The following is a 12,611-nucleotide window of genomic DNA, read 5'->3' as shown; positions in this document are numbered from 1 at the left end:
TGTAAGTTTAAGTCTATATAATTTAATATTAGCTTTTTCTGTTAATTCCATTTATTGAATTTTCTCCCCAAAGAACAACATGACGTTACAAAACAAGTAAGGAAATTGATTTTAAACCTAGTGTCCACAGGAGCATAAGGATATATGATTTGCTATATTTCCTCAAATAACTTATTTTGCAAAAAGCTTAGGTGTTTTTTTGTTTTTTTACTACCAAGTCACTGGGAAATGATTCTTCAAAGGCAAATGAAATAAAAGCAACCTATAACACTTTGAACCCCTAGCCAGATACAAAATTACCACACTTACTTGAAAAAGTCTCATTTTTCTTAAAATAATGTGCTCAGTTTTTGTGAGCTTGCTATAATTTGCTGAGATACTGTAGAAAGTCCACAAACAGCCAGTCATAAATAGGTACATCTTCTTTACACATCCATACAAAATGTGTAATGGGAAGAGACAACTAAAATCACAGAACCATGTTTGTGTGTGCTGTTAAAACAGATTTATTGTTCAAATTTCTTTTTAAAAATATCATCAATTTTAACAACACTCAAAAAGGGGTGATAGACAAGAAGCCTTTATGATTAAGATTAGTTCTAGACACCTCATCACTGCTTTTCTGAAAATAAAGACTTTAGTAACTCTACTATTTTCTGTAGCAGGTAAGCATTCTGAAATAACTTTTCATTAACTCGGAAGAACTGCCACTTTTTTGGAGTACGGATTAATGCCCAAGGAACACAGCAGCCAGAAGAAAAATTTTCAAGGCATCATGGCCAGGGACAACATGCAATTTTACCAAATGTATCTACACCAGGTGCATGACTGGGCCCTGCGAAAGACCCTTTGCTGAAAACATATAATTTTTTGTTTTGGCATGAGAGCAGACTAAGGAAACAACAGAAGAAAAAGTTCAAAACAAAATACCCTTGCTCCAAAATGGTGATAGTCCTCTGTCTAGCTTCCAGCTAACTGTCTTGAAGTTGAAGTCCCTTATGAGTAAAAATGCAGAGACATCCCATTTTTGCAAAAGAAACAGCAGCAGGACAACCTCCACTTCATTTCATTCCTGTCACCCAAAGATAAAGAACAAGGAATGTCACTGAAGCTGCCATTCATTAGCAAGCACTTCCCAAAACTGACCTCAAGTGTCCCATGCCTTCAACACCTCTGCAATGAAACTGGAGGGCTATACTTGTTCATATATTACCTGTCATTTTTATAACTTCAGTATTATACTGCCCAGGGATTTTCTGTTTGCTATCTCTAGGCTGCTGGGTTTACTTGATCCATTCAACTAAGTCTCCCTATCGAAACACTAAAAATCAGCCCAAATTAGCATCTGTAGCATAGGGAACAGAAATAAATATCTGCTTTCTATACATATCTAGCAGGTAGGGAGGCATAGAAGAAAATTTTACTTTGTTCTGTCTCCTTACAAAATGTGTGTGTCAATGAAGAAGTTGCATGTTTCTTTGGGAGTGTTCCTCTGGTGCCCTTGCCATTTCTTTGAGGCAGACACAAGGGAAGTAGTGGTGCTGATGAGAGTGAATCAACCCTTCAAGGCGTGTAATAATTTCATAGTCAGGAAGAGCCAGGCTGGCAATGTTGAGTCCCAGCATCCGCGAGACCACCTCTCGAAAATCTGTTAGCTGCAAGATCAAACAGAAATGAATCACTAATACATTAAATACCAAGCAAAGGGGATGCCTAGAAGAACATATACATACATGCATAAATACAAACACAAGCATTTGTATTAACAGGAATAACAGGAATTATCAGGAATTACAGGAATTTCTGCTGTTGCTCAATACAGAGAGCTGAAGAGGGTGGAAACAGCCTTTTGGGACGTATGTCAAGTAACAAAACATGTAAACAGCCGAGGTGCTAAGGAACTATACAGACAACTGGAAACTCCAGTGGGCACATCCCACATCACAGGCTGAAGTGCTGGTCCTGACCTCAAACTCCTGATCACAGCCTGCCACCATTCCCCTCCAGTCTGCACTTTTTTGTGAAAATCACAGCAGAAAGGAGGAAGTTATAAAAAGGTGGAGGTTTGGCACATCCTTTGGTCTGTCTCTGACTTGGAATCAGGATGCAGCCAAAATTCAAGATGCATCCTGGGAAATGCTCATTTTCCTTTTGCACATAGCTGCTGAAAATATGTCAAACAAAGGGTATTTAACAAAGTAATTAAAGAAACCAGCTTTTTCTCCAGTTCCAAATGGACAGATACCCACAAGTAATTCTCATCAGACTCATGCAGCAACTAAATTAAAAGCTTAAGGTCAGATGAACATGAATGCTGATTTACTCTTTTCATTTCACAATATGGATCATAATAAATCAAACTTCAATGTCTCTTCAATGGACAATGCCTTAATACCCCATATCATCAATACACAACTGAAAGACATAAATGTTCCTATTTGAGGGAATATGCTTGTCTTGCTGTCTATTTGAGTGTCAAGATCCCCATTCCCAAGCATGAGAGAGACTCAAAATGTCACAGAAATATCAAAACCATAAAGAAGCCAGGCTAGAGCTCTGGTGTGGCAGCACCCTCACTCCACCAGTCATGCTGACAGTTAATGGTAAGGACGAGATACATACACTCCTGAAAGGAAGATAAAAGTACTCCTGAAATATGTGCCCAACCTCAAGAATACCATGCGGAACTCTAAAGCAGTTGCAACATCTGTGAGGCAACCCCCTGCAAACAAGGTGTCAGTTCCAAGACTTTGACAAAGACTTTTTCAATCCCAGTACAAACCCTGAGGAGCTATCATCAGTTCAGAAAAACATATGGAAACCAAGACAACACAGAAGGATTTGAGAATTCAGACCCAGCTATCTGGCTTACCAAAGCAGTGCGATGTCTTGGATGAACTGTTTGAACAATGTAACACCAGAAACCCCCAAGCTCCCATATATTCTCTTCAAAACACAGTCAGGAGATCATCGATAAGGGACTCTGGCAGTGTGCTAGGTAAGTACAATTTGGCAGAAGCTAAAGATTTTTTTTTAAACATCTGGATCACAAACAGAATGAGCAGGCAGCAAAGCTGGAATTTTTTTCCATAGAGACTTATTGTTAAAAGATCAAGGCAGCCCTCTGCAAAGAACCAGTCTTTGGATGAATTAGAACCCCACAAGATATTTATACAGCAAATCTAACTGATCCCCTGGGAGCACATTAGGGCTTGTGTTTTGCACCAGATTTCTTGCTCTAGTATCTTTGCTATTGCAAGCTGTTCAACTTAGTTACAACAACTGTGAGCAAACCAAACTGCACTACAACCATGTATCAAATGCAGTCAAATTAAACTTGATGCACTGACACAGTTTATAGATCTGACAGGATTTTGCCAGAGGGAATAGATACAAATTAAAGCCTACACACAATCATCTCACACTTCATTTCTGATGGGAAAAGCAGGTCATAGCTATGCTGAATGAACAATATATATGTTAAGAATTCAATAACTTTCATCAGCAAATAACCTAAACTTGAAAACACAAAGAGCCCTTAAAGAAATCCTTAAAACCACTCATTTCTTTCAGTTTTAAATTGTGGGTATTTTTCCTATTTTAATTGAATAAGACTGAGACAAAAAAAACTTTTCTAACTGTTATATTGTGGTATATAAAGTCCACTACTGGCAATGCTGTATTTCAGTGAAAACACATATAAAGGATTGACAAGAAAGAGAAATTCTTCCCCATAACCTGATAAAGAGAACCATCACTCCTGGATGCAAAAAATGCCCCACTAGCAAACATCAAACTGAATTTTAAAACTCCAAACAAAAGCAACAGACAATGCACACTGCAAGACACCTTTGCACGTCTCACATGGAGCAAGATGCTCCATGCATGATTAGACTCCTAAGTGTGGATACAGTACTGTAAGCACATATAGTCATAGAATCATAGGACAGTTAGGGATGGAAAGGACCTTAAGATCATCAAGTTCCAACCCTTTTGCCATGGGCAGGAACACCTCACATTAAACCATGTCACCCAAAGCTCTGCCCAACCTGACCAAGAACACTGCCAGAGATGGAGCATTCACAGCTTCCTTAGGCAACCCATGTCAGTGCCTCACCACAACAACTTTTTAAAATCTTGCACTAAAACATATAAGACACAGGAAAAAAACATGAAAAATGTATTTCAACTTTAAAAACAATGCAACATAGGTATTAAGAACACAACAGTTCTGCTGAATTACTAGAAGCTAATACAAATACCACCTAATTCTCTATGTAAGACTTTCTTCAATAACAGTTAATACTTCCCAAGATAGGCACAACTTGAAGCAAATGAGAAAAATAATAAGAGAAACATCACTAAAGACTCAAAAACCAGAGGTTTGCTATGGCAGTAAGCACTCCATTTTCTTTGCACCTTCCACCCAGTGAGCAAAACTATCTGAAGTAAAATTGGAAATTCATGCAATTTAAAGCATTAACCCAAGATATTAGGAGGAGGAGCAGAAGCCAAAACCACACACTACATTTTGTTTTCATGGTGCACCTACAGAAAAATAGAAGGGGTCTCATTCCAATAGAAAGAAATAAAAAATAAGGGAGGGTGAGGGCTAGGAATGGAAAAAATCCTTATAACAAAACCATTAAAACTCAACCAAAACATTAACATTCATACTCCAAGTACTACTGAAAAGAAGGACTTGAGTTAATTTCATACAAACAAAATATATTCAGATTTTAATCAGTAGTTGACTGTGGTGGTCATATACTGATGTTATCAGTCTCTGTGAACATCCTTTTGTCATAAGACATTATATATATTCTTTATCTAGGTTTATTAAAATGAATGCTGGTTATGCTGATATTTATTTATATCCAGAAATATGTAACAAGGATATACGAAGTCAGGAAAGTTTTCTGTTCACCTCACAGACAGAAGAAATCCAGTATGAATATCCGTAAACTTACAGTTACTCTTGTAAATTTTCAAAATATCCAACTATTTCCCCACCATATATCCCTTCTAGCAATCTCTACTTTTTTGACTTTTCACATATAGCTTCACTTCTCTGTTTTTTACTCTGCAGTATGATTTAATAATGCTTTGAACACAAGGGGTTTTATTGGTTTTATATGTCTACTCAAAAATATGCACACTTTTGTTATTCACTATAGCCACCAGAGCTGACCATTAGTTCTAAAGCAGGCTGTCATTCTGGCTCATAAGTATGAGCTAAGATTTCCTTCACAAAAGCTTTCAGTACAGGTGGATAGCTGCCCCACCTATACCACCACGTTCTTATATTCTATGACTGCTAGCACTTGTCAAATACTTATACACCTACCTGTCTCTCCCTTTTTGCTAATTCTGCAAGGGTTGTTTTAAGCACCTTTATCTCACTGGTGACTGCTTCTAACATATTTTTGTTTTTTTCTTTATCTTCAGTAGCTTTACGCTCCTTTAAAAGAAGTTCTGATTTGAGAGAGGTGAGTTGTTTCTCAGCCTTTTCTTTCATTCTTTCCAATTTGCCTTGAGATTTATTGAGTTCTTCTATTGTTCTATTCTGCTCCAAAGTTTTAATCTGCAGTAACATAAAATACTGTTAAATTTGTCAAACTTTTCCACCTAACACAAGCATATAATAAAAACATCAGGAATAGTTATGAATAAGCATTTTAATGTAGTTTCTTATGGGTTCTTGTTGAAATCACATGTATGTGTGTACTGAAAAGCTGTTAAAGGAAACTGGTCAATTTTAATTCAATTAACAAAAAGATTTTCAATTCAAAGACAGTTAATTCTCTGAAGGTTTTGTGAAAAGCGATAACTAGACAGACAATAACCCACAGTGAGAGTTCACACTCTGCTAGTACGAAAAAGAGTTGCCAGATGTTTTGCTGGTAAAAATTGTTGGAACATGCACCTAATTATCCATTTCATTCCACCAGCCACAAGACACAAACTCACATAAAATCAATATTCTTTTCTTGGCAAGCTACCAGTGACTGCAAACTACTTGTAATCACCTGAACACAGAAACAATGAAAATTTAGCATCTTGGTTTGTGCAGGAAAACCTCTTCCCCCTTCCCTCCATACCTATCAGAGTAGATCTTCTGTGAGCAATGTATGGGAAAATGTAGGATTATAGTCATATCAACAGGAAAGAAAAGGATGCATGTAATGTATTTTTTCTTATGCAAGCCCAAAAATTGACATTATGCTTTATAGATTCTACTTAGTATAACAAGACAAATTGCAAAATAACAAAAAATATTAGAAATATTAATATTTAATATTATATTTGCTTTATGCACCTACATGGATTTGAGCAGTCTTCCATGAACACATTTACTTTAAATGAACTCCAGCTGTATCCAACCGGAATAGAAAAATGAATTGAAGCACAAAAGTAATCTTTTAACTCACCTTAAGTTCATTGGTTTCAGACAACTTGGCTTTGAGATCAGTGTTCATTTCCCTTGCCAGATCAAGCTGCTTCTGTAACTTCTCTACCATCTTATGTAACTTTCTGACAGTGAGATTGGCCTCATCTCTCTCTACAGCTAAGGCGGTCCTTACTTGCTTCTCCTCTTCCAACTGGGTTATTTTCTGCCGCAGAATGTTCATGTGCAGCTCTTTGCTTTCAAGTTTTTCTTTCTGAGTCTTCAACTAATTTTCCAAACACAAGGATATTTGAAAAGATAGATGTGAAAGACAATGGTACTACACAGATCGCTTTGTAAATTTAATCTCTGTCTTGTATGTTTAACTTGAACCCCTATTCCTCTCTTGAAAACTCTGTAAAGCAGTATGAACATATCTACAAAGTGTGATACCTGTTATATTACCAATTCATTGTGCTTCTCCATCCCTGAATTTGTGCACTACCTGTTAGAATGAATTATCTATGGACTGCATCCTATTTGAACATTGTGCATTATTTATAACATCTGAGATGGCCTGAAGTACAGGATGCTAGTCAAATGCAAGAGATAAGAGAGATTGATTAAGAAAATAGTGGTTTCAGTGGTGGTAGTTTAAGATATTTCCATCTTTAATCACTTAATTAATGCTAGTGTGCAAGAAGGAGAATCAACATACAGAAATAGAAAAACTCTAATCCACTGCTCTCATCCACTGCTGGGTACAACACAAGGTCCAGCAGCTGAATTTTGTAATTATGGTGCTCAGGGAGCTACCCGTTTTCAAAAAAGCCTGAGCTGAGCTGTCAGGCTTTACTCTAGAACTTCTGAGGAGTATTAACATACATACTATACTCCCTTCTAAAGAGGCAGTTGCATCCACAGAAATCACAGTATAGTTTTAAACCTTAAACAGACCTAATTTTAAGCTCTAAACCATTCTGATAAGCCTAAAACCTGAAGATTTCACTTTTTCATAACAGGATGACAGAGGGGTATCTGTGCCCCTAAAGGGACACAGTCCTGTTGAAAATGTTGAAATTCCTGGTGAAGTACAACCTACTAGTTTCTAGAGAAGTTTGTGTAAGATGTCCCCCTTCCCAGATAATCCTTTTAGATTTAAATATCAATGGTAGTTGTTTAAAGAAATATATTATAAATGTGTATTAAAAAGTAGACATATATATACATACAAACATGCGTAAATTCATACATTTATAAAAGAAGTTGTGAAAAACAGTATTATGCATATAACTGACTTTAGTTGGTTTAATATACTGTCTGTTTGCACAGTTTGCAAATGGTTTTGGGGATTTTTTATGTAACAGACATCTTTTAAATTCCTTGTACATATATAAGCTCCAATCTGCAGCCTCTAGCAAGCCACCATAGAAATAAAACCATAACAATCTTTATCTTTGAAACAAACAGTAATATCATGTCTTTTTTGCTTACCTTCCTTCTTAGGCTATATGCCATAGCCTTGTTTTCAATCACTGCATCACCTTCCAGTTTCACTAACTGTTCTACCCGGGCTAGAATTGCATTCACATTCATATCAAACCCAACCTCTGCTGCTAGGCTATCCAGCTTCATCTTCTCATTAAGTTGCTCCAGAAATTTCAGGTACTAAGATAAGATGTGGAAAAGTGGGTAGAAGAATAACTTCATTAAAAGTCTTGAAGTGCAATTTAAAAGCAATTCCCCTTACACTGGCAACCAACTATAGCTAAGTCTACTATCCACAAGAAATAGGATACTGAAATGGTATGTTTATAGTACGCACTCCCGACACAACTGCAAATTCTCCATTTTTCCTTTTTTTAGTCAGCAATTATTTTGTTCATAAATCCGCGGACCTACTGTATCTATCTTGTTAGCAAGATCAGATTCTTTTTTTTTCCGCTCCTCTGCAGTAAGAAGAGTACTAGGTATGTGTGTCTGCTTTTGACTCCAGTTCCTGTCTGTGGCTCTGCTGCCGTATATAGCCATGCATTGGCAGGGAGAAGTTTTTAAGGACAAGTACATCCTAACCAGTTCGAAGTGCTGTGACTGCTTAACTGCTGTGAGCATTAAAACAGATAAAACTGGTACCAAGGATGCCATTGGTGAGATACAATGTAGCCTGAGGAGACACAGGAATGTCAATATGGTCAGTCTTTCACCCTTCTTTGGAACATCAATATTTAAAGATAACAGTTAATGGTTTACAAATTGCTTTAGAGATTATTTTAATTGTATCTCCATTTGGATTATTGATGTGAACACATACAGATATAAAATATTATTTAATCTCTTTATTTTATCCTGCCCTACTAGCGCCTTAAAAATTATATTAGTTCCCTGGTCTCAATTAGCCTCTTTTGCAAAACCCAAAGCTGTCTTTCTCGCTAAGAATTATGTTTGCCTTTGTTTTCTCCTACTTCTGTTGCAGCCCATAGTCAAAAAAATAACACAACAAACCATTTCCATAATTGTTGCTAGAGCCCAAGACAAAAAAACATAACAAGAATCTCTTTCTGTTTCATTATGCTTCTGGTTCTAAAAGTTAAAAACAGCAACAGAAGAAGAAAGCACTGAGATTTTTCATTAACAGAAAAAAAAAAATCACGACAAAAATTTCTCTATTGCAGAAAATCTAGTGAGAAATTAGGAAGCCAGGACCACACTTTCTTTACAGAGGAAGCAGAGGGCAAGGAACTGCTCCATTTTCTGCTTTGCTTCCGATGTGGTGGGTGTTTCATTCATAAAAGTAATTGTATCATAGACAATTGGCAAAACAGCCAGCACCAAGTCGTTGATTCTTTGCGAATTCAACTTTCTAAGCATTGATCTTGGCCTGATAACATGCTACAACTTTGTCTTTCTTCACTATATGGGATTGCTGGTTTAGCTTTCCAGGTACTATGTCATTTTCACAGTCTTAGTATGTGGATGTGTTACAGACAAATAGTGTGTTCATTCTTACAATTAGTAAAAAAATCCTGGTAGTCTTGATGGTCTAAGGATATAAAAGAATCAAGGATTGAAAGATCTTGAAAGACTGCAGGCCAGGTGATATATTAGAGGAAAAACAGAGATCAGAAAAAGCTTTGAGATCAGAGGATTTTTGAAGGACCTCTGATATCTTTACAGAAACTTCTTTTAATCTGTTTGGGATTTTTTCATATTAAACGAACTTTGAACTCAGAAGCTTAGCTACTTTTCTAACTAAAACTGTTGATTAAAAGAAAGATATTATACTCCCTCCATGATGCCTGACTTTGCTAATTCATATTACTAGCAGTACTTTGAGTAATATTCTGGCAGATCAATGCAATGCAATTAGCTGTATCTCTGTCTTTAGTGACTTTTGTGCCAAAGAAAATAATGCATGCAACTACTTTTTGTTTCTCAAGCTTCAAGCCATCCTGCATCAGATCTAGAGAGAGTAATTCCTCTTCCAAGTGTTTCAGTTGATCCTGGAAAGTCTCAGAACATTTTTCAGCTTTCCAGCTCCGCTCCATAGCTTCTTGGTACAATCTGGTCTGATTTTCCAAAGCTTCAGTCAATTTAGCTATTTGGGTTTCAAGCTGAGATACCATCTAGGGAGCAAGCAAACCAACAAAATATATGCAGCTAGGTGAGTATAGAAAGGTTAGAAAGATATGAAAGATATATCTTCAAATTATTAAAAAGAGGGTAAAATACCTGTCTTTAAAATACAAACATTAAAAAAGCAAGCATTTAAATCTGCTGTAACAGAAAGGAGAAAATGGCAGAAGTGATAACATGTGAGACACCCAAAAGTGAACCTCAAAACCCATACTTAAGTCAACTGACTAAAAGGGTCTAATATCCATAAGAAGATAATACAAGCTAATTTATACACAAACTTCCCAGAGATGTTAGCAAAACAGACACACCTGGCAGTCAACTAACACTCTTCAAAATAAGCGAATAAAATCACTAGTCTATCTAGCAGCTGAGTGGAAAAAACAGTTAAGTGATTTAGAAAAAATACGCAGTATGTAGGGTAGACTGTAGATACGGATGTCTAAGTCTCAGAGGAGTCTTTAACTGTTAAAGGGTGTTTAACTAAAAGGTTTTGCCAGAAAAAAAAAAATTAATATTAATTTCTGTAATCTAGCCAGAGCACAAGGCTAAAGGATAAAATCCCACAACACAAAACTAGATTCACAACTAGTGTCTGAAAACACTTCTAGCGCTACACTGTTAACTTTGCAACACCTACACATAATGCCATGGTTTTTAAATTATAAACTATTTCTAAATTAAATGCTTGAAAGCATATAATTAGTGACAAATACTGAAAGACAATTCTATCAAAAAAGTTGCTTACATCCTTCCTTCTTTCCCCTTTCTGCTCTTATTACTGTCATATTGGTTACACAATTAATTATGTTGCATTTGTAACTCAGTGTTCAGACACTCATCTCCATGCAATCTCTTCATTTTACACATCTGTTTGCCTGCTGTTAATAAAATAAACAATAAGCACACAAAGCTCCCATTAATTTTAATGGCACAGAAAAGTTTCCCACTTAGACTGCAATTAAATATGAACAATAGTTTGCACCCAGCCTGCCCAAAAAACCACTGAGAGATTACTGCTGCTCACATAGTGGTAGAAAACACTGAACAATACTAATACTGCAAGAACACACATATTTTATGCTTTTCTGCATCACACATCTCTCAGCAGGGGAAAAAACCAAAACAAAAAACCTTCAGTAACCTTTCCCCTCAAGTCTTGTGCTGCTGCCAGAGAACCAAGGGTCCCTTTACCAGGCTGCAAAGCAGCTCTGGGGACAGCTCAGCCGCATGGGTCTTTGACGGGCTTTAAAGATCCATAAACATGAGAAGGTGAGGCATCATACCACAGAAGGTGAGACCACAAAAGCACCAGACTGTCAGTTTATCTTCCAGAGCACCCTGGAGTAACCTTCATCCTTGGCTAAGGGACAATCAACAGCTTATGGATTTCCTAAAACAGAGTTGCACACTTATTATCCATCTACACCTGTATCCAAAGATTTACAAAGGCTGCATTTTTGGTCCCACAGTACTCACCCCCATCATTTTCTATGCCTATGACTTGCTCAGTTTGATCAGCCAGCCTGCAAACAAACACTGCCTGCTTTTTGTTTTAATATGGCTAGCAGGTGAACTAACACCTTTTATTTCTTGTGTTATAAGAAGCTACAAATGCTGTTTTCCAGAGGGAGGCCCTCCCTTCAACAGCACCCTGCTGCAACTAAATAACCCTCACTAAAATCTTGCTGAACTTTTTCTCTCATAATAAGCTTTTAGTAGTATAGCCTAGTCAATTTTGCGCTTAAAGTCTGTATATCAATATGCAACGACAAAACCTGATAAAATTCAAGCAATGCACAATCAGCTGCAGGTAGTTAAGAGAAACACTTTAAGCCATATGAATTTTAGTTGCTGCCACAGATGGGCAACAAAACTTGTCTAACAGAAAGGACCTGAACCTGGAGACCTCATAGTCAGGACTGTGCTCTGTATGAACTGAGAACATTTGCTTGCCTTGAACTCCAGGTGCCAGTGAACCCCTCCAGTGTGTTACAAATGATAAACGACCAACACACCCAAGAGCTCTCCAAACATATTCAGATGACACGTCTTACAATAACTGCTGAAAAGACCATTAAGACACTGATTCAAAGCACTTATTCAACCCTGCAGTAGAATACCTATCACTGGACATTGTCAGAGTACATGTGATTTATTTTTTTAATGTTAATGCTAAGGGCTAGTGTACAGACTACAACTAACTCAAATATCCTTCAGATACCAAAATCATTTTTATTAGGAGACATAATCTTCAAGAGCATTTCAGATTTCACAGAAATTCTCACTATAGCAGTTTCATAGAAAATATGGCTACAGCAGTTGCGGTGAATTATTTTCTCATTGGCCTTTTGAAATATTAATTTTTCACAGCTCATTCTGACAGGTGCATGCGCAGAGGTGAACCAGACATATCTGCCCGGGCTTGGATGTAATGATGAACATTTTGTCAGTTCATCTAGTATACGGTCCTATACACAAAATTCCCAGAGGAGATGCAATGATGATTTAAAAATTATAAACCAAAACCTGTTTAGAGAAGACATTAAAACACTCAGAGAGGATCCTCTTTCTCCCATACTCTTGCATT

The 12,611-nt window shown here is 36.9% G+C and overlaps 1 protein-coding gene across 1 annotated transcript in view; it reads right to left on the bottom strand.

Annotated features, from left to right (window-relative positions):
• Positions 1–1,454: 1,454 nt before the first annotated feature.
• CCDC170 (coiled-coil domain containing 170) overlaps positions 1,455–12,611 on the bottom strand; it is a gene marked incomplete at both ends in the record, with an annotated part of 36,494 nt that continues 25,337 nt past the window's right edge. The window contains 5 exons of the mRNA XM_080616970.1: positions 1,455–1,655; positions 5,348–5,584; positions 6,432–6,674; positions 7,883–8,056; positions 9,811–10,011. Coding sequence (XP_080473096.1) covers positions 1,455–1,655; positions 5,348–5,584; positions 6,432–6,674; positions 7,883–8,056; positions 9,811–10,011 — 1,056 coding nt within the window. The remainder of the gene's footprint in view (positions 1,656–5,347; positions 5,585–6,431; positions 6,675–7,882; positions 8,057–9,810; positions 10,012–12,611) is intronic.

The sequence above is a fragment of the Psittacula echo genome (assembly GCF_963264785.1).
Source record: "Psittacula echo genome assembly, chromosome: 4".
NCBI classification, from domain to species: Eukaryota; Metazoa; Chordata; class Aves; order Psittaciformes; family Psittacidae; genus Psittacula; species Psittacula echo.
Note: the sequence above shows the minus strand (reverse complement) of the source record. Positions and strands in the feature narration are given on the sequence as shown.